At 42.0% G+C, this 23,224-nt stretch overlaps 1 protein-coding gene across 2 annotated transcripts in view; it reads left to right on the top strand.

Annotated features, from left to right (window-relative positions):
- The window catches only part of SLC41A2 (solute carrier family 41 member 2), a 47,788-nt gene that overhangs the window by 12,619 nt on the left and 11,945 nt on the right, over window positions 1-23,224 (top strand). The window contains exons 3-10 of one of the 2 annotated variants that reach the window (XM_066634083.1): window positions 1,076-1,183; window positions 2,488-2,559; window positions 4,174-4,318; window positions 6,912-7,058; window positions 12,405-12,525; window positions 14,244-14,323; window positions 19,491-19,622; window positions 21,589-21,737. In XM_066634083.1, the coding sequence (XP_066490180.1) occupies window positions 1,076-1,183; window positions 2,488-2,559; window positions 4,174-4,318; window positions 6,912-7,058; window positions 12,405-12,525; window positions 14,244-14,323; window positions 19,491-19,622; window positions 21,589-21,737 (954 nt within the window). Of the gene's footprint in view, window positions 1-1,075; window positions 1,184-2,487; window positions 2,560-4,173; window positions 4,319-6,911; window positions 7,059-12,377; window positions 12,526-14,243; window positions 14,324-19,490; window positions 19,623-21,588; window positions 21,738-23,224 lie in introns of both variants that reach the window. The other variant, XM_066634081.1, reaches the window with a different exon arrangement.

Raw genomic sequence — 23,224 nt, 5'->3', positions numbered from 1 at the left:
GTTGGCATTTGCCTATGGTTTTCACAATGCACATTCTTAATATTTTTGATGCGTTTATGATGGCAGTTAGTATGGGTAAACTAAGCTGATATAGAATGTACAATCATTTGAAGTTTTTGTTTACAATATTGTAACTTTACTACAGTGTATCAGTCATCCAGATTGAGGATAGAATTGCTCTATTAGATAAAGTTAGTAGGTGTGATCAAAAGTTATTATGAGTTCCCCCCATCACCAGCTTATCCTAGTGCTCCAGTTTATCCTAGTGATTACTTTTTGAAGTTGTAAGGGAGGGCACCAGGATGTACGTCTCTTGTTGTCTTGTATACTCCCTGAGGCATCTGGTGGGCCACTGTGAGATGCAGGAAGTTGGACTAGATGGGCCTTCAGCCTGATCCAGCAGGTCTCTTCTTATGTTCATATGTAAAGTTGCTGAATAGGAAACCACTCCCCCCCATAGCTTATACATCAAAGACATTTTTCTTTTTAGCAGCTGCTGTTGTTTTGTCGTCTAGCAGTCCTGCTCAGATGGAAACAATGAATGGTTGCATTCATAATTTAACCTGTGTATGCATATCATTACTTTGGATCTTAGCCAAAAAGGCTCAGAGATCATTGAACTAATTTATAACCCAATCCTATCTTCGGGCCTCTGCCAGTGGAATGCACTTTCTGCTGGTGGAAGTGCCTGGATCCTTGTGCACGTTGTGTGATTTTGTTGCACTAACTGACATCACCAGTGAGTGCAATAACGCCACCAGCGTTGTTACTGGCAACCCCATGTGCAGACCAGCCACAAGGTCACCATCTGCCAGGGCAGGTGAGTTCACAGTGGGAGCAGGCAGGGGGAGGAAGGGTATGGGAGAAACTGGGTCATTTCTGGGCAGGGAGGGAGGAAGAACAAGGGGTGGAGTGGAGGCAGGAGAGGGTGGATCTGGAGGCAGTGGAACACACAGGATCTTATCCCCTCCTGCCCTTTGCACAAGTTGAAACCTCTGAAGAGTTCAGTGTTGTTTAGATTGGCATAATAGAAGTGGCTCATTGATTTTTATGGTTGTTTTTTTTTGTAAAATAGCATTGGGAAGTATTCAAAAATATCACTGAAGTTTTTATCTTGGTTCCTGCACTACTTGGTTTGAAGGGGAACTTGGAAATGACATTGGCATCTCGACTGTCAACAGCTGTAAGTAGTTGTAGCATTTTTGTCCCCATACTGTTAGAGGCTAGCACCCCTGGAACAAGTATTCTGGCAGCACTAAGTGCTTTCCAGGTGTTGCACATAGAAACACACAGGAGTGTGTGGGCTGGACGCCGCCACGAGCAACCAGCTTCACATGCCAGTGTCTTCCAGATGCCCACCGGCCCTTGTTCAGGTGGTGATAAGTGGCGAGGAGTGAGTGGAACAGGGCGGCAACAGGGGTGAGGAGGAGGAAGGATCAGGACCGGGAAGTTAGAGGGTTTAGTGGCAGCAACGTCCACCAAATCCAAACCTCCTCCTTTGGGCTCAATCCACCTTCACAGGTCCATCTGGATTTGCACTAACAAATATTACTGCCACAGTTCCGAGGCACTTTTTGCTGCATCTTTGCAGTCTGCAGCAGTTTCAGTTAGCACTTGCAGTGCTGTTAACATTTTTGGTGGCTGGCTGTTGCTGTTGGTTGCTATTTTTTTCTTTAGAATGTTTCAGGGAATTGTATGATTGTAAAATTGTTTTGTGGAGCTTTCTAAAGATAAAAAATAACTGATAACAGTAGGTAACCTCCAAGAACTTTCAGCAGTACTTTCAGAGCCCAATCCTATTTACACCTGTTCCCACCAATGCAGCTGTGCTACTGGAGCATGCACTGCATCCTGCAGGGAGGCAGTGCCATAGGTCTTTTCCAGGTAAGGGAACGTTCGTTCATTTGCCCAGGGGTAAGCCTCTGCTGCTCAATTGGTCTTCTCAGACCTGCACCAGCGATTTTGCTGGTGCAGGTCTGAGTGGCTCCAGGGAGGTGGATTGAAGATGAAAATGGGGATAGGATATCCCCATGGGGATAGGAGCTGGCACTGTCAATACCAGCCCCTTCCTGGCCTCGACGCACCTTCATCCCTTCCCCTTCCCATTCTTTTCACCCTCACACACCTCAATGCTGATTTTCCAGAGGAGGTTGCTGGAGTATGGCTGTTAGCCACTTGTGGCAGCAGCCCAACTGCATGCACCTTGAGAGTGCAGTAATGTATGCTGTGCCTTTGGAATGCATGTTACAGTGGTGCAGCAAGCCCATAAGACTGGGCTGTAAGGCAAGGCAAGCCCCCATTTGGTTTGCCGGTGGGTTAGATCTGAGCATGTGATTCCATTTTTTCAGAAGCAGCCTACAACTTTATAGTAGCAGGGAAAAGTTGATGATGTTATGCTGCTAAGTGCCTATTGCCCAAATGAATTGTTCAGTTCCTGATTTCTACAAGGCACTTTTCAGTTAAAAACACCTTTGTTGCTTTTTACAGGTAAATATTGGGAAAATGGATTCACCAATTGAAAAGTGGAATCTTATCATTGGTAATTTGGCCTTAAAACAGGTAAGGATTCAGAAAAGTTTTAGAAGGTCATTGCACATAAACACATCCTTATCACAGAAACATACTCACGAAACTGTTATTCTCAGATGATTCAGCCTTTTTAAAATGTGTCTTTTTTACAGGTATTTCTGAATTTATAATAATTTAATTACAGAAGCAGAGTAATATCTCTGTTAATTTTGAGGGTCCATTCCTGAAAAGCTGAGCTCTAAGCATTATAGGAGTTGTCCTTGAAGGAAGCTGGTACTGATTCACCAGAATTCAGTCCTTCCAATTGGTTACAATAGCTTTTAATCAACCCAGGATAAAGGACACTGTAGCAAAACAACGCTAAATGGAATGGCATTGTTGGAGGTTACTGTAGTCACAGACTGTGGAAGTTTTTCTCAATTCTTTGTAGCATGAATTCACTGTAAGTCTTTGTGGAACATATGCTTGTTTCAAATGGCTTGCTGTGCACACTCCAATATATATTTTCAGGTTTATTATTTTATTTTTCTTAACATTAACATGTGGGATGTTTTGTGAAATAAATGTAATATTTACCACTGGAATACATGCACAAACATGAAAATAGATATGAAGACATAAGGAATGAGTGTTGGGGAACAGTTTGAGTTTTTAAAAAATGTCTGCAGGGTTGATTCCAGATTTTTGTCTATGCATCTAGGAATGTTTCAAAAATGCTCCATAAACAGGCATTCTGTTCATTTTTCTCCTCTGTTGTTCATTCCACTTACTGTGCAACCCTATGCATGTCTACTCAGTAATAAGCCTTATTGAATATAATGGGATTTGGGCACAATCCTAACCGGGTCTACTCAGATGTCCTATTTTGCTCAGTGGGGCTTACTCTCAGAAAAGTGTGGTTACGATGGTAACCTTACTCTTATATAAGTGTTTATACTGTAGGCTTGCAAGCTTGCTTACTTAAAGCTGCAGTCCTAAATACATCTGAGTAAACATGCATAGGCTTGCACTTTCAGTCTCAAGTTTTGCTTCTCAGCAACTTCCTTGCTACTTTCATAGGCTGTGGAAGCTGCAAACTCTCTCAGGCTTGAAGAGCAATTTAAGAATAGTTTGTTGCTCCTGCAAAAGAAAGTTTGCAACTGACTCATGTCATCAATTTCAGGTACAAATGAAATTGAGAAGTAGAGTGGAGCTCTTCCTCTAGTTTTCTATTCGGCTGGAATTCTAGTCTCACTGCTTCATTTTCTACATTTTCAGGATAAAAAAGTGGTTAGCCATGTATGTCACCTTGAGCTCTTTGGTGGAAGGGTGGGATATAGATGTGAGTAATAAAAAAAGTAATACTGTGTACTATGTTTCATGTGCTATAAAAAAAAATGATGGAGCAAATAGTTGTGCTTGTTCCAATTCTGTTTCAGTTGCCCCTTTGAGAAGTTAAAGGCAGAAGAGAAGTTCTAGTACAAAGAATTCCACTTTCCTGGGTTTGGAGGGTAGAGATGGGCATTCTACCACTAGATAGCAGCTGTAAACTCTGCTTGAGTTTTTAAACTCTTGTTTACCATTTGTAAACTCTGATAGAGTTTTTACATGCAGGCAGCTTTCTTTTAACTCTAATTAAATATCTCTTTGTTTTCATTTCTGTAGGTGCAAGCAACAGTAGTTGGTTTTTTGGCAGCTCTGGCAGCAGTTATATTGGGCTGGATTCCTGAGGGCAAATACCATCTTGATCACTCAGTCCTTTTGTGTTCTAGCAGTGTGGCAACAGCCTTCATAGCATCCCTTTTACAGGGTAAAATAAACATTCTGTTATAAATACTTTTTAAAAAATGTATAATCGTTAATTTTAACATTACGAAGACTTTGCAGTGTTTTTGCATCACACAGATTGCATAGCGTTGAGAGCAATAGTAAATTTCATTCTGCCTACATATTACCTTGCCAGAATTTCATACAAAGAAAGAGAAAAATTTCTAGTAATGCTACTTTTGAATATAATAAGAGCATCTCTTTAAAGCCACTATTGTACAGGATCCTTCAGGTCATATCCTGATCTGCTTCTGTGCAAATCGAAGTTACTTCCATTGTGTAGAGGGGAAATTTTTTTGCTGATTCTCCTTTCCTCAGCAGCCCCTGTGCTGCATCCTATTTTGTTCTGGAAGATTCCCCAACCCTCAGAGTGGATTTTTGGAGTTGTGAGGATTGTCATGGGTGGCTGTTGTAGGGAGGAAGGAATGGCCAACTTTCTATGCAGGAATTTCCTCTTAGACATCATAGGGTTAGGATGCAGTCCTTTCAGTTTGGTGCAGTATTCCCCTTTACCAATGAGCCTTTTAAACTTGATTTGTCCCAACAATCTGACCTTCTGTTCTGACCTTCTTTTATGCTGGCACTTGCTTGGCTGCCACATCCCTACCCTATACTTAGAAGGAAAAAAAAGGCAAGAAACCAAAAACACATCGCAGGCTACACTCTTATGCATACTTTCCTGGGAGTAAGCCCTACTGAGCACAATGGGACCTACTTCTGAGTAAACATGCCTAGGATTGCTCTGTTAGGACCAAAACCTACCCAACTTTTTAGGACCGGTGCAGCCACAATGCAGCCCCGATGTAAAAGGACAGTGTTCCCATACCTTGAGGAGGCCTCTGTGACTGCCTCCCTAACACAGGATGCAGGGCATGCCCCACTGGCACAGCTGCACCGGCACTGGAAAATTGGATAGGATTGGGCCCTCAGTCCCTGAAACAATTATGTTATAGAGAATCTGAACAATTACAGAACTGGGCCCATGTCGTGTGTGTGAACCAATTTTAATTACACAATATAGGGCCCAATCCTATCCAATTTTCCAGTGCCAGTGCAGTTGTGCCAATGGGACATGCACTGCATCCTGTGGTGGAGGGACAGTCATAGAGGCCTCCTCAAGGTAAGGGAACATTTGTTCCCTTATTTTTTAGCTGCATTACAGCAGCACCGGTGCTGGGAAGTTGGATAGGATTGGGCCCACAGTTACTTGACAGCTACATGAAGAAAAACTAAAGCCTTTTGAAAATTGCTGACAAAAAAATTAGGAAAAAACTAACCAAGCTCAAAGTTTTCTCCATTGGTTTACTTGAACATTAAAAATGTTTTGCAAATATAGGGCGTCCTGCGTTTTCCACAGGGCTTCCATTTCAGGACCCACTGCAAATAATGAAATCCACTGGTCTCAGGCCCTCTAAACTGAAGGCTATGAGAGCTGTGCTTCCATTGCCTCTGGAGGATGTTCTGATAGTGGCCTCCTTGGCCCTCACAATGTTTTCTAAGGCCTTCAGAAGGCCTTTGAACAGGGGTGTCAAACTCATTTCATACAGAAGGCCGTATAGCATTCATGAAGCCTGCTGAGGGCTAGAAGTGATGTCATTAGCAGGAAGTGATGTCATTAAGCAGGGCATGACAAAACAAAGCACTCTTTTTCTCACCTAGGAACTCATTAACTGCAAACAGAAGAAAAAAAACACAAATCTTGATCATATTTGCAAGATATGGAAGAGCCCAATTATCATGTGGGCTGCCCTTAGCAGCTGAGAACAGCTGATGGTGTTGCTAGAAGAGGCCAAAGTTCCAATAAAGAGCTTTTGAGGGCCCCCTCCTGCCCCCAGGCCTTATGTTTGACATTCCTGCATTAGAAGGTCACATCGGTTTTTGGGGGGAAACAGGATGTGACGTTTAGACCCTTATAAGGCCTTCTGAGACCCAAGGAGGCCACACTCAGCTCTGTAGCTTCTGGAGGGTTCATATCTGGCTGACCCCTTGAGTTTGGGACCAGCGGATGATCAAATCTGCAGGTCCTGAATCTGCAGGTATTATGGGCCCACTGTAATATCGCAATAACCTTTGAATAAATTAGTTCAAATTATTACTTATATGACATAGAAATTTAAATACTGGAACCTTTTAAATTGTTTTGTTTGTCTTTGATTTTTTTTTTTAATCTGGCTGTTTATGATTGAACACCAAAAGTTATATCATTTTAAAGCATCTTGTATATATTGATATCATCTTAAGATTTGAGTGAAAAATAAGTTAAAATTGGTTCAGCAAGAATTAATTAGTAATGCAACCAAACCCAGTGGTACTGGATTTGTACATAGGACTGCTTGTTTAATAAGTTGTGCAAACTTTTTTTTAGCAGCTCTCTGAATTGTATGGTATTTTGCACCATGTGTAAACTGAAGCTATTAGGAAAGGTTGTGCTTTAATAAGTAGAGTTGTTATTAATGTGACAGTGGGGAAATAAAAATATAGCACTGAGGTTTAGTTTTGTTTTTAAAAGATCTTCTAAAGTTTCCTGTTTGGAATTTCAATGTGCCTTATGTACTTTCTGTTTAAATTGGTTTTAGGAATAATAATGGTTGGAGTTATAGTTGGGTCAAAGAAGACTGGCATAAATCCTGACAATGTTGCAACCCCAATTGCAGCAAGTTTTGGAGATCTTATCACTCTTGCAATACTCGCTTGGATAAGTCAGGGTCTGTATAATTGCCTTGGTAAGTATAGTTTCAGTCAAAAGACTTGTGTTTTGCTAAATATTTTGTGTCCTGTTAGAATACCTGATCCTGTTTTCTGCTGGCATTAATGCAGAATGTATGCAATAAGACAAAGGATTGAATGAAGTAGAATACTTGTCCTTGGAATTAGGCTACAGTCATAAGCACAATTTATTGGGAGTAAATGCCATTGAACACAGTGAGGCTTGCTTCTGGGTCAACGTGCCTAGGATTGCACTGCATAATTCCCAAATAGTTTCTTGCAGTGGGCAACAACTTGTGGGAATAGTTTGCTATCATGCACATCTTGTTTTAAAAACCACCTAAAACATTTCTCTGCATAAAGCATTTATGCTACATAACTGTATGAGGGAAGTGTAACATTGGGAGTACATTTAAACCTATTCTATGCATCTGTTCCACCCACCTTCAGTTGCTTACCTCTAGAATGCTATAAGCCAGAGGTTCCCAAACTTTTTCGAATGGTGGCTCCCTTGACCTACTGGACCATTGGCCATTGCTCCCCATTAGGGCTATAAACCTATAAATTCTGTAGGGTGGCAGCTTTTTCACAAGGATTCTGCGACTCTCCGGCTGGTTTCTGCAACTCCCCAGCAAGCCATGCTAACAGTTTGGGAACCACTGCCATAAGCTGCTAGGACCATTTCTTCTTTCTCCCTCCTAAAAATTTTTACTTTAAGTTCACAAACATATATACTTCAGCATAACTTAAAGAATCCCCTATCGAACAACCTGGATGCCAAGTCAAAACTGTCCGAGGACACTACCCCTGAATTAGAGACAGGACATCCTCTTATAAGAAATCAGAGGGATCCAGATACTCAAATCCCCTCAATTTCAACTTCATCAGATTGACTTTCACCTAACCGCTCCCAGAGCTTTCCATGGGGCCAGCTGAAAATCCTATCTTGGGACATCGCTGGTTGGTTTGCAAAGATTCGTGGAAAAGAGCTAGATACTGTTTTAAGAGACCGAGATATTATTTTACTGCAGGAAACTTGGGCAATTATGAGTTTGAAGGGTTTCTTTCTATATCTTTACTTATCTTTACTGCAAGGAAGAATCTATATCTAATATCTAATATCTAATATCTATCTATCTATCTATATCTATATCTATATCTATATCTATATCTATATCTAAGAATCTAATCTATCTATCTATATCTTTACTGCAAGGAAGAATGCAGTAAAAGGTCGTCCAGTTGGAGTCCTTGCCATATTAGTGAAACCTGCTTTCAAACAGGAATTGTTACTTATGGCTGATAGTTTTTGCAAAATACAAGCAATCAAGTTGAAGCTAATGCCCTAAAGCATAATGATAATTAACATATATATGCCTCCTTTAACAGATAAATCTGCAACTGAAAAGCAATGGGCATATCTTGGTATAATCAGTGACATGACTGGTAAATTTCCCTCTTTTCTAATCGCAGGAGATTTCAGCTCCAGGGTGGGGCATAATTCTGACATCTTTCATCAACTTTGGGCTTTACCTACTGACACAATACTGCCAGAGACCTGTCTATTCGAAAGGCAATCGAAAGATAGAAAAATCAATGCCGCGGGGTTTTTTCTAGCTAAATTTTGTATTACTTATGGCCTTACTTTGCTAAATGGCTTAGACACATTGGGGGATAATGGAGAATTCACTTACATCTCACCTAGAGGTGCAAGTGTAATTGATTATATCTTGGTTCCTCCTCAACTCCTTCCCCAGATAGCAAACTTTTGTGTTTGTACCCTCAGTCTAGTGACCATCTTCCTCTGTTGTGTGATTTAGACTATCTCCCAAATCATTATCATAACGCTAACACCCAGGAAGAAGAGGGCTACCCAAATATAACAAAAAGAATTAAATGGGACCCAGATTCTAAACACTTGTTTTGTGCGCTGATACAAGCAAAGGAAATCCCTCAGTTGTCCACTCTGGATCAACCAGGGATTGTCCATTTTTTGAGGATCTAATATCTACTCTTTTGAACAAATTAGGTAAGATTCCCTCATCCCAAAGAGTTGAGGGTTGGTGAGATGACTCTAAGATTGATCAGATCTGCTTATCTCTGAAAACTACTGTTCACAGCACTTAAAAAAAATTTACAGACACTAACAGTAGTCTGTTATACATATATTTGTGTATTGCTTAGGTTATTATTCTCTGTACGGTTTCTGTACAGAGTCTTTACCCATCAAATGTTTATGCCTAATAAAGGTTTTGTTGACTGTTGACTTAAAGAATCCCCATGGTATGTAGAAAACATTACCTTATTTTGAACGATCCTCTTTAATTTCCAAACTGAGGCATTTGAGGTAGTCTACTAGAGGGAGTTGTATATAATCTGTCTTACTACTCTTTTGCAACACTAGAGGGCTCTGTTGGGCTATAATTTGGTTGCTTTGGCGATCATTTTGAAAGCTTATAAAAACAGAGTGTATTCAATGAGAGCAGATGTTTTAGAAATAAACTCCCAAATTAAATGTCTTCTGAAGTGTCAGTGCATAAATACAAAAATAGAAAGTCAGACCGAAACTTGAAAAGTGCTCATCCCTGGTGCATTAGATATTTTTCACTTGGTCATTAGTTTAATTTAGCGGAAGTGGAGAATCCACTTCTCTGTCTATTTGAAAATTGCCACTCTATTGTCGATGCACCGGCTTACCCCTGGTGCACACTGTCGCAAACGTGCCATAAGACACGTTTGCTAGGCTTACCTCCCTGCTCCCACTTACCTTACCGCTGGGCAAGTGCCGGTGCTAGCCCAGCACTGGCCTCCATGGTAAGGATCTCTGAGCCACAGTATGGTAAGCAGGGGTGGGGAGGAGGCGTTCCAGGGAGGGGGAGGAGGGGAGAGGGCGGGTGGGAGGCATACCAGGTGGAGAGAGTGGGGAGGGAGGGAGGCGGGGGTGGGGGCTGTCATGGAGGCCTCCTCGAGGTAAGGAAATGTTTGTTCCCTTCCCTCGGAGCTGCATTGGCTCTGGAAAGTTGAATAGATATCTGTGTTTAAGTATGGAAACACTTCAGTGTGCCCTCCTTGGTCCCTGGCACTATTTCTCAAAACGGTCTCAAAATGTTGATGGCTGATATTGCTGTTATTGTTATCACTATTGATATCATGATTCCTGATTAGCTTCACAAATAATATGAGAGAAAAGAATTGAATTGACTCTTGTCATCTTTTCCATAGATTCTAAGACAATGGTTGTCAAACGTTTTAGCACGGGGACTCACTTTTTAGAATATTGGGACCCACCAGAAGTGATGTCATTAAGCAGGAAAATTTTTAACACCCGCCCATACAACAAACTCAAACCAATTATTTAAGTAAATTAAAACTTCACAAATAAGTATAAGTTTAAAAATTTATTTAAAATAAAGAACCCTCCTTACCTTCCCAAACAGTTGCTGATCTGTTTTAAAAAAAATTCTCCATACATCCCAAAGGTTGCAGTCCTATCCATCCTTACCTGGGAATAAACCCCTATTGATAAAAAGCGTATACATAATAGCCTGTTAAAAGTACAGATCGGTAAGATTTCCCCAAATGTAGTCACATACCATAGACATAGCATCAAGACTAATATATTAAAAATAAATAAAATACACATTGAAATGAATGGGGACCCACTTGAAATTGGCTCACAATCCAGCTAGTGGATCCCAACCTACAGTTTGTGAAACGCTGTTCTAAAATATTTTATCATGACGTTATTAGTTGTTATTAGCTGATGAAAGTTGCTTTTTGTTGAGCCTCATTCATTCACATTAGTAGATTGTGCTTATTGCTCAGAGACAGCTTGGCAGTTGTAAGAAGTTTATAATTACAATACATAAAAAGTTGTCTTACAAGATGCCCTGGCTACGATGCCCTGGGTGTGATAGAATAAATCTCCATATTCTCACGGCAAGTTACAGAAATGGTGAGCAACAGTGGGAGTAGAGGGGAAATCTCTGAAGCTCCAGAGCTCCATAGAGCTTTAGCACTCTGTGAGTCTTTGGCGTTCATTCTCTCCAGGGTAAGGCTGTAGGGTGCACTTGTCCCACAAGAATCCTTTTGTGGTTATAATACCCTCCAATGATCATGTTGAGCTTCCAGGACCATTAATGAGTGGGCACTGTGCTGTGTCTGTCTGAAAAGAGTGGCGATTGCCGTGGGCATTTCTACAGGCTGTGCTGGCAGTGCATTCATTCAGAGTCCCTTTAGGATTAGCATGCAGTCTTCTTTTTTTTTAAATTGACATTATAGACCTTCCCCTTACTGTTTCGTTCTGCAGGAGAATTTTGCTAAATTATGGACAAACTCAGTTGAGTAAAATGATGTAGGAGGATGTCAGTATTGTCATAAAATAATAAACAGCTATACAAATGAGCTTGAGTGTGGTTCAGGGGCCATATGCTGATGGACTGGAATGAACTGGGCAATCATAATGTGTAGGGTCTCTTTCTTGAACAGTTATAAAAGAGAAGGGACAGATGGAAGGTAGGGGAGATTAATGAAGAATAAAGCCATGATGCTGTTAAGACTTCTAAAAATACAGAAATAATTCTGTAGTATTTCTTTCTCATTGAAACAATTGATTCAGCTGTCCTAGTGAAGAAATGAAAATGGATTCCTGCAAAGTAAACAGGCAATCCATAAAATAATCACTTTGCTTTCTTTATATTGAAATATTTGGAATTAGTTCTGTTTTTACAAAAACAAAATTACCCTTTCTGCATTGCTAGAACTGAATTGCAGGTGTAAGAACAATTGTACAAGAATTCTTCGTAATCTTTCCTTTTGTATTTTTAATTCTACTTTAGTTTACAAAATCAAAACAGCTGTTTAGCATCTCAGGTTGGATATGAAAGGTAACATTCTACAACAGTAAAAGAGCTCTACCAGTGGTTTATGTTGGTCATTGGTTTCCATAGCAAGCAAGGTCCAGAAGTAAGGACAGATAATGTCTTTAGCTATGCAGACAATAATGCCTTTTTGTAGAAATGCTGACACTAATTATTCAGGCAGAATATAATATTCCTGAGCCTGCCATCCTAAAACTGCAATCCTCTGAGAACAAATCCCATTGAATTCAACGGTGCTTACTTCTGAGTAGGATTGCACTGTAAGTTTGCATGCTGGGAGATGAGACTTAATTAATTATGATGGGTATTATTCCCAAGGAAACTGGAGTGAATCAAGAAGGTTTGAGATCAGCAGTGTTGATCCTTGTGGAATTAGTAGTTCTCCTCCCCCACAATTATAGAAAGTTGCAGTAATTTATATACTAATACCTGTGTTGGTTTTTGTTTTTGTCGTAGAGTCATATTATTATATATCTCCTTTAGTTGGTGCCTTGTTCTTGGCTTTGACTCCTATGTGGATTGTAATAGCTGCTAAACATCCAGCTACAAGAACTGTCCTCCATTCAGGGTGGGAGCCAGTTATAACTGCTATGGTTATAAGCAGGTGGGTATCTTGGATCGAAGCTGAGTATGGGAAAACTTATTTTAAAAAGAGCCTGATCCTGCTGTGGATCATTGTACTCTAAACAGATGTTTTCAACTCTGATTTTTCTTACAATTCTCCAAAAACCAAGAAGCACTGATACTAAGGGTGCAATCCAAAGTGCCCGCTTGGCCGGTGCAAGTCCCTTGTGCCAGCCAATGAATGTCGCAAAAGTAGCATAAAGGACTTCTGTGCCACTCTCAGGGGAGATAGGCTGGTGCTCAGATGTGTGCTGGCCTCCCCATGCTGACAAAGGCCCCAGGGCAGGGTGAGTTTGTGCCGACAAAGCTTGGCCAGCGCAGGCGTCGGAGGGCATGGGGAGGGCAGGGAGGAGGTGGGAATGATGCTTGCAAGATGGGAGGAGGGCAGGCAGTGGGTGGTTCTGTGGGTGGGTGGGGAGCAGGAGGCGAAGCCACGAACTGGCACTTATGCCCCGTTACTGGGCAGCCTGGGCCACTAATTTAGGTAGTGCAGATCTGAGTAGCCTCATTGGGGCTGCTGCAGTGTTACCCAAGGGGAATTTATTCAGCTCCAAACTTGCACTGGATATAGTGCAGGCTGGGTGGCCTGCATGTTCCAGCGCAAGTTAGGATTGCGCTGCCCAAACATTTTCTGTTTTTGCCAGATTCATTTCTTGAATCTGTTATACTGTTGGCAACCTTCAGTCTCGAAAGACTATGGTATTGCGCTCTGAATGGTGGTTCTGGAACAGCGTCTAGTGTGGCTGAAAAGGCCGATTCGGGACTGACAATCTCTTCCACACTGGGAACAAGTGCAGTCTGTCCCTGATCTGTCTCCCTGGCTATGGGCCTGCCTCTTTGCCTCAGTCTGTTGGCCAAGTGTCTCTTCAAACTGGGAAAGGTCATGCTGCACAGCCTGCTTCCAAGCGGGCTGCTCAGAGGCCAGGGTTTCCCACCTGTTGAGGTCCACTCCTAAGGCCTTCAGATCCCTCTTGCAGATGTCCTTATATCACAGCTGTGGTCTACCTGTGGTCTAGCTGTGGTCTACTTTCTAGAATCAATAAGCATTTAATACAGCAAAACGTATAACAAACCTTAGGCTAAAACTAGTGCCATGTAAAGTAGTGGTTCACAAACTTCTACAGGGGCGTTGGGAACCTTGTAAGTCTTTGAGGGGGCGGGGGGGGTTGGCGCTGATGGTGATGTGATGGTACCACAGCAATTACGCTGCCACCATGAAGAAGGTGCTTTTAAATGTACCTGGGGGGTAGTTCCGGCAATCCGGAGGGCACATGGGGCTTGTAGCCCTCACTGTGGAACTCCACGCTGCTCAGGAAGGCTCTTATTTCCTATCACAACCCACTTTCATGCTCACGATCCTTGAAGTGGGTTGCAATTGGATACAAGAGCCTTTCTGAGCAGCGGATAGGCCCACAGAGGAGCCTGCAAGCTCCTCATGCCCCCTGGAAGGCCGGAGCTACATCCAGATACGTTTAAAAGCCCCTTCATGGCGGCTGTGCAGTTGCCATTGCTGCTGTCATTTCACGACCACTCCCCTTAAGGGGAATGGCCTTCTTCCAGTTCCCCTCGTGGGTCACAACCCAGCAGTTTGGGAACCACTGATGTAACGTTTTCAGTTGTTCTGTTTGTAAAAGCTGCCCTGTTGTATACTTTTTGCATATAATCTGTTTGTGACTGAAATCTTGAACTCTTTTTCAGTATTGGTGGCCTTATTCTGGACACAACTGTATCTGATCCTAATTTGGTTGGGATTGTTGTTTATACTCCAGTAATCAATGGTAAGGCAGACACAGGAATTCTTAAAATTGCTATGGCTCAATATATGCTGGTTAGATAAAAGACTATTCCAGACCAAATTGAGACTTAAGTGGGTGGGTATCTACTACTGTAAAGTCACACTATAATTTTAGAGTAAAAACAGTTCCTGGTTTTGTGTTGTGACAGTGGGAAAAAGTAAATTTAAAGTCAATGGTACATGTGAAAATGGGAAAAAATATTTTTTTTTAAGTTATGGTTTATATGCCTACCTCCTTGAAATAGATTTCAAAATATTGTCTTAGAAATGTGTACTTTATCCATGTAAAGATTTGTGTAGGCAGAAGGGCCCTGAAATAGCATTGTAATGTCTTGGTCCGCAACATTGTATTGATGCAAGAGTCAATATGTCCCATAAATACACCTAAACCTACACCTAAAAGTTTTCAAACTTTCTGGGAGAGTTTGAGCTCCACTAAGTCCTTGCAGGGGCGGGGGGAAGGCAGCAATGCGATCCCCAGGATTGCGTCTCTCAGGGGATGCAGCGGGCTTGGCTGGATTTACTGGAGCCTCCTGCAGCCTCCTGGGGGTGCATGGGAGCCCTGCATGACTGTCTGCAGGGCTCCCTGAAGCTTCAAGAGTGAAAGTGGAGTGATTGTGCCCTGCCTCTGCAAAACCAGAAGTGGAGTGTGATTGCTCCACTTTCACTTTTTAAGCCCTGGGTTAGCCCTGCAGAAGGTCTTCCAGGGCTCCCCGCACCCCTGGGAGGCTGTAGGAGGCTCTGGTAAATACAGTCAAGCCCCTGCAGCCCCCTTAGTGATGCAATCCTGGGGATCGCGTTGCTGCCTCCTCCCTGCCTCCTCACTGCCCCCTTCCCTGAAGGGGGCAGAGGCCAGGGCCCTCAGGCTGGGGCAATGCCCCAGTTTGAAAAGCCCTGACCTAAACAATTATTTTCCAACACATTGAATCAACCCATTAGGTGATATGCATTTTCCATACATACTCTATATTTATTAGGCAACCGTTTGTATGAGGGAATATAGCAGTGTATTAGAATAATTCTGCAAATACTGTTGATGAATGAATGAAATAGTATTGCTTTTTTTCTGCATACACCCATGCATAATTTTCAAGACATATGGATTACTCTTTGAACATTATCCAATTATTTAAATGCAGAACTTCCTTGGATTCTGAATTCCTTAAGCGTGCACAGAATATGTTGCATTAATGTCTCAGAATGTTAAATTAATTAGAAATGTTAATTTGTCCAGCTGACACTTGCTCTTCATTGGCATGCTGCTAGGTTGAAGATTAATATAATTGGCTGATGAGGGTAGGAAAATGCTCAGTATAACAATGTCGGAGACTGTGTAAACTGTATTACATTATATAGGGGGATTTTGACAAGGGTCTGCCACTTTCACTAAAGGCCCTGAAACTCTTGTAGTTCTGTCCTGTAGTGTTTCTTGTTGCACAATGCCATAGTTGATACTGTGTAGTCTTGCCAGGCCATTCACCTGGATATTTTAAATTCAAACACTCTTGGACAGTGGTTCCCAAACTGGTGCTGGAAGCAGGGCATTCTCCTTTAAGGGGAGTGGTCCTACTCTAATGGCAGTGCCAGGGCTGCAGATATTGCAGCTCTGCAGCTGCCAAGAGGCTTATTTCATACCTTGGGGGCAGAGCTGGCCTCCTGCAGGGCTCTGGAGGCTTGCAGCCCCCTTAATGTCCTCCAAGTCTTCTGTAAATGATCCTTACCTCCACTCAGCAGCTACTTCCATTTTTGCACAAAAAATGCTGAGCGGAGATAAGGATCATTTACAGAAGACTTGGAGGACATCGGAGGGGGCTGTAAGCCTCCAGGATCCTGCAGGAGGCCAGCTCTGCCTCAAGGTAAGAAATAAGCCTCTTGGTAGCAGCAGTGCTGCAATCACTGTGGTGCCATTGCTGTCCCTTCCCCAGCTCCCTCCCTGCCCATGCAAATACTTACCTGGTTCCAACTCCCCTGTTGGAATTTACCGTAGTCCAAGGAATATGTTTACGTCTTCTGCTCCTCTCTCTCTGGCAGTTGTCCTTCCTTCCACTACTCTCTGCCTACATGTTTGGAAATACTGTATTTTTTTTAAGGCCCACAAAAGGCTTACAGCTTTAAATGTTGATTTTAACCCCCTGCCATAGGGGTACTTCTCACATTGCGACCCTTATTTTGAGGGTTTGTATTTCTTAGCTGCACTTTTCAATTGTAAAGATAGCAACTTTTCTTTAAAGTAGAGAGTGTTGATCATACATATAGCCCAGAAACTGTGGTTTTAAGAAAAATGCAGAGTATCTCAAGTCTCTCACATGAAAATCTCACATTTCCTACTGCAGCCTTAAAAAAAAATTTTTTTTTAGTCTTTTTATGATATTATCTCTCTCTTTCAGAAGTAAAGGGCTGTACTGTATAGATTGGTATCACCTATTTTGGATGTATCTACAAAAAATGCTATATTTTCAGGTGAAGAACAACAAAAACAAAATAAGAAAATGAGGTGTTGATTCTCTTTCTTCCCTAGAAGATTTGTAATACTCTAATCCTATGACATAATGTGATTGTTTCAGCACTGCAGATGTGTTACAGCCACATTGGAAGCAAATATATTGGCACAGATGTTTAGCATCATGTTGCCAGCATCTAGAATTACCCATCCATGCAGACTAGAAAACTACAGTATTTTGCTTTTCTTGTTTGCTTTAGGTGGTACAGCCTTTTCAGCCATGGTGAAAAGGTACGGCCTTTTCAGCCACACTAGACGCTGTTCCAGAACCACCTTTCAGAGCACGATACCATAGTCTTTCGAGACTGAAGGTTGCCAACTACTAACAACTAGGTGGTACATGATAGTGAGACTGTATGAGAGCCAGTACAGCATAGCAGCTAGAATGTTGGCCTTTAATCTCTGAGAAGCTCAGGGTTCATTTTCCTGCTCAGTCATGGAGTCAGTGCACAAGTCATTTTCCCCGAGCTTCTGTTTCTGCATTAAAAAAAAAAGCAGGAATATTAATGGTCGCCCTCACAGTGGTATGGGTGATGAAGAGTCAGCCTAGTATACTAGAGAAAGTGGATACAATAATATATTCTTATTCTTATGTTGGTGTCCCAGTTATTGAAAGAATTTTGGTTTGGTTAGTTGGTTTGCTACCCCAACCATCTACTTTTTATGATTCTGCACTGTCTCCCCCATTATTGTAATTAGCAAATTCTGGCACTAGAGGATTTCCTATACAGTGACTAGAAAAGCTGATGCAGAAATAGAGGAATGGGTGTGAGGGCTTCCCTGGCCCTCATAATGCCTTCTAAAGGCATAAAAAGTCACTTCTGGTTTTACGAAAAAACTGAAAGTCACTTTCTTCAGCCTAAATGGCCATTCTATGCCCCACAGCGGACACGCATGGCCTCTGCAGGGCTCAGAAGAGCTTCTGGAGGTGAGGGGAGCAGCTCCCCTTGCCTCCAGAGGGTGGGGAGGCGCCTCCAATATCTGTGGTTTCAGGTATCCACGGGGGTAGGTTCTGGAACAGAACCCCTGCGACTACTCTGGCACACTTTTACTTGAAATTTCCATTTGTGTTGGTTTCCGAGTGACTAGAAAGAAACCAGCAAAATTTATAATGTATTGAGGGGTATACTACAATAAGAACAACATGATTCTTAAAACACATGTTATATGTGTATTAAACACATGTTTTGTGTGTGTTATGTGTTTATGTTGTGTTAAAATGAATATGGTTTTGATCTTTAAGGGCTGTGTAAAGGTTTCAGACCTTTATTCAGATTTGTTCAAACCTTTATTTTTTTCATGTCAACCTCTAAACTTGCTGCAGCTAAAGGTGTTTAAAGGAGATCATTCAGTTCCTAAAAATTAGCACCTATAATTTGGTATATTGACAACCTGTTGTGCTGTAGAGCTAATCTCAATTACATGTCCCTTAATAGCTTTCTACTACCCTTGGTGAGGTGATTAGTTTTTAGAAGAGCCTAGGTAATTCAGCAAGCAGAGAAGCTATTAGCAGAGAAGCCATTAGAAGAAACTAATGGTCTATTTGGCAAGGAAAACTTCTTTCTACTGCTCACTGAAGGCATATACCTCAAATTGATCTGGAATAGTTTTGACTGTTACCTCGTACAACTCCTTTCAGAACTGAAAACATGCGTTGAAAAGCTCAAACAACAAACTAAAAGACAATAAGGGCACTAAGTGTTAGTGGTGACACTGGATTTATGTGTGTAAGGGCGCAATCTTAACCCCTTATGTCAGTGCTTTCCAGCACTGACATAAGGGCAATGCAGCTCTGAGGTAAGGGAACAAACATTCCCTTACTTTGAGGAGACCTCCATGAGTGACACCCAACTGCAGGATGCAGCACATGTCCCATTGGCACCACTATGCCAGTGCTGGAAAGCACTGACATAAGGGGTTAGGATTGCACCCAAATTCTGCTTTTTTGTTTGACTAACATGGGCGAAGCTGGATAGGATATGAGAGACATGTTGAGTGACTTTTAAAAAAAAATCTTTACTGCCATTTGATCAAAACAGAAAGAGGAGGAGCTTAACCCTTTCCCCTTGGGCCATTTTCCTGATCAAATTCCCCCATTGATCTTAAATCTAATGGGAGGGAATTCTCTTCTGTGCTGGTACTATGACTATACATACTGTAGGACTTACTCCTTGTTGTCGCCACTGTGGTCTCATCTAGAGGTGGCATCTTCCACCAGATTCCCTCAGATGGCAAGGTGGTTCATCAAATACCAACGGGTTTTAAAGGGTTGGTATGTTTTTTAAAAACCCCAATAAAGGATTTTAAAGGTCAAACCTGCACTAAATAAATGTTTTAGTAGGAGTAATAAATCGTATGGTTATCATGCAGTGAATGGATGCAGCTTGCGTGAATGTAGCTTGTGTATGTGCAATGCATGGATGTGACTGTGCTATGTATCACAGACATAAAATAACAGGTAAGCTTGAGCCATTACTTATTTGATTTTTCTCTGTAAACTGCTTTGTGAACTTTTATTGAAAAGTGGTATATAAATACTGTTAATAATAATTTCAAAGATATAAGGTACTGCTAGATTTGAAAGTTTACTTGTTGCCTAATTATCTATATTTAGTGACATTTCCTTCCTCTGATCACTTGTTTCATGCAGGTATTGGTGGCAATCTAGTGGCAATTCAAGCAAGCAGAATTTCTACATATTTACATTTACACAGTATTCCAGGGGAATTGCCAGAAGAAGCCAAAGGTTGCTGTTATCCATGCAGGACATACTGTGGCACAGGTATGTATTCACCAATTATCTTCATTATCCTTAAACATTATTACTCAGGATATTCATTTGTAGCCATCAGCTCTTTGGGTTCAGTTCCTGTAGTTTCACAAATAATATTGCAATAATATCTTTCTGAGGATATTATTTTTATAATATCCTTTTATTTGTAGATCTATAGCAGTTTGCAAACCCAGTCAGGAGTGCCATATAGCCTCATGATTGAAGGACTATCTGATAAATTTTCACTTTTATCAGAAATGTCACAGACATGAGAGTTTCTTTACTTTGTATATATAGATCTCTATGTATTTCTGGATCCTTGCCAGTTCTTATTATTCATGGAAATGGAGTCACATACCATCAGTGAACCCACTGTACCCAAGGAACTTACTCCTGCTTTGTTTTCCGTCAAGTTCTTTTTGATTGATCATTAATCATCATTGTGACAAGTTAGACCATCAGGCAATCTTGGTTTCTAATCTTCACCTCTGGCATTCTCTGGCCTTAATTCGCCAAAGCTTGACTACATAGATTATGAAAAACTGGTGTTTGGTGATCAGCTATAGAGAGCTTAATATTTTAGTATGTAATTCCTTACCTTGTACCAAATTTTGAAAATGTTTGACTATCTTATGTGTGTTAATGTTTTATTATCTTTCTAGAGGCTACAGAAATGTATTGGTTAAAAACAAAATGTGTACAGGTTGAGACTAATTATTCACGTGGGTTCCATTCCAAGCACTCACATGGATGGCAAAAAAATGGCACTATAGCAAATCAATTTAAAAAACAAAAGTTTTCTCTTTAAAGGTGATTTAAAAACAGGCCTGCTGACATTTGTGATGTAAGATAAGAGTCATTAAGAAGACAATCCATCAATCTGTCCTCCTCCAAGAGCTTACAAAGAGCTGAGAGCTTACACTCAGCCCCTCCCTTCACCAATGCAATGTGATCACCTTTCTTTGCTCAGGGGGAAGGGAGGGGTCCGATGGAGAGAGAAGGATTGATGGATTGTCAGCCATCTGCCCCCCCTCTCTCATATTAAGGAAGCTATTGTTAAAGGACTATACTTCAGTTTTTTAAACTTTTAAAATTTTTAAACTGATTTTAAAGAGCTGCATTTTTCCCCTTCTCTAGGGATCAGCACATTCCTTCACATTTGCAGTGGCCGTTCGTGTTGAGTCAAATCCGTGTATAAAAAAATCCTTGTATAAATAGGCTGGACCTGTATCTTAATCCTCATTATTATCTAGTTACAAAGAAAGATGTTATGTATTATGCCAGTGTGCCACTGGAACTTGTGTTCTGGAGGTACAGCACACTTTATGGCTGTTGAAAAGGCAACATGCCATTCAGCACAACCAGGCTGCTGCTAAGAGCAGTGAGTGGCTGTGGCCAAGTGCCAGCAGCCAGCCAAGGAGCCCCAGCGTCAGTAAGTCAGCATGGGGGTCGGTGGAATGGGGAGAGAGCATATTGAGGCCAGGAAGGGGGTGATATCAGTGGTAGCAGCACCACTGATATCCTATCCACCTCCCCAGCCTGGATCTGCCTTCCCAGGTCCACTCAGACTTGCACCATTAAAATCAACAAACTAATGTTCCCTTGTCTGAAGGAGACCTCCAGGACTGCACACTCTGATGGCAAGACTGCATCAGCTTGGGTCATGGATTTAGTTAGGTTTGGGCTATAAGCGAATGTGCCTTCCCTTAGGTTTCACTTAGTACCTGGTTATGTTGAAACTACTGTTCTATTGTATCTATTAGTTTTACGTACTGTGTTTGTTACTCAGCAGTATAACAAGTAATGAACCCAGCCATGTGTGAGCATCCTTGGGTTGCTTGTAAGAGTTCCAAAAAATGCTTAATACATTGTTAACTTGTTTACAGATTGCATCATGCTCACACATTATTATAGTCAAAAGCATAACTTGTTTTTAAAGTCTCTAAGTTGCCTGTGTAATTATTTTTATTTGCAGGAGTAAATAATAAATCAGCCCAGGTTCTTCTGCTTTTGGTGATCCCTGGTCATTTAATTTTCTTGTACACAATTCATTTAATGAAGAGTGGTCACACTTCCTTGACTCCAATCTTCATTGTGGTATATTTGTTCACAGCCCTGCTACAGGTAAGCACCAAAGAGCCTGGAGACAATATTGCTAGTTTCCAAAGTAATGTTGCATTTGAAACTTGTTTTCAGGCATATAAGGTAGAATAAGCCAATGTCCTTTTGATAATAATTAATTAATTATTCATTCCTTTATCTACCTTGGTGTGATAAATTGTTCAACTAAACATCAACTTTTCCATTTTAGTTTGAAGGGCCCTTGGGCTATTTACCTTCCCCAAGTTGTCTTAGGGCCTATCCAACTTTCCAGTGCTGGTGCAGCTGTGCCAATGGGGCATGCACTGCATCCTACAGTGGGGGTCCGCCATGGAAGCCTCCTCCAGTTAAGGGAATATTTGTTCCCTTTCCTTGGGCCTGCATTGCAGCTGCACCAGCACTGGAAAGTTGGATAGGATTGGGCCCTTAAGCTCCAATCCTATACACACTCACCTGAGGATGAAGCTGACTAATCATGCATAGGATTGCACTGCTGTTTCCTTTAGATTTTCAAATAATGGTTACCTGCAGTTTTTGGCCAGGTCAGACAAATGTTGTATTTCTTTGGTAGATGAATTACAGCTCTTGATGTTCCAGTGTGGTATCCTCATGTTTCATCTTCTTTAGTCAAAGGATTGCTCCTCATGAGTTTTACATTTTCATGTAATAGCCCCTTTATCTCTACTAGCATTCACAGTCCTTCTTGCCAGTTAGGCACTGTAAAGCTGTAAGCTGCATACAAAACTGCTCTTTTAACTTTCTGTCTAGCCATGCATATCATCAGTGTCAGCATCTCTTAACGACAGAACTTGGTAACATTTATGAAGATGGATGGATGCAGACCCCCAACCTGTCATTAATCCTTTTAAAAGATGGTGTGCATACTTCAGTATTAACTTAGAGCCCAATTCTGTGGTCCGCGCCGCGCCTGCGTGGTGTGGACCACAGTCGCAAACGTGCCGTAAGGCACATTTGCGGGGCTTACCACCGGGCTTCCACCAGAGGTGGCTCAGCTCCGGTGGGCACTGAGCCACTGCCCAACGAGTGCCCTTGTTCCACAGCTCAGCAGTGCCTGCAACCGCTGTGCTGCGGAACGGGGAATGGGAGCATACCTGGGGGCGTGGGGAAGGCGTTCCGGGAAGGGGGGAGGCATGGTCGGGGGCATTCCTGGGGGCGGGGGAGAGGTGGGTCTGCAGAGCTGAGCTCTGCAGGATCCAGGGCGCTCAGGTAGGGCTGTTCACCCTACATGAGTGCCTTCACTTTAGCAGCAACCAAACAGTCGCCACTAAAGTGAGTAGTCCCATTGTGGGACCGCTTCCCTTACTCGGGGAAAGGGGACGAATGTCCCCTTCTCCTGAGGAGCCTCCCGCGGTAGTGCGGGAGGCTCTGGATCCGGCGGGAGCACTTTGTGGAGCCACTGGGTCCCGCAGCTCCGGGCAGCTCGGGATTGGGCTGCCCTTCCCTAATCCAATTTTTTTTTGGCCTACACAACTGCAGTGATATAACTATGA

The sequence above is a fragment of the Tiliqua scincoides genome, chromosome 7 (genome assembly GCF_035046505.1).
Source record: "Tiliqua scincoides isolate rTilSci1 chromosome 7, rTilSci1.hap2, whole genome shotgun sequence".
Lineage (NCBI taxonomy): Eukaryota > Metazoa > Chordata > Lepidosauria > Squamata > Scincidae > Tiliqua > Tiliqua scincoides.
Note: the sequence above shows the minus strand (reverse complement) of the source record. Positions and strands in the feature narration are given on the sequence as shown.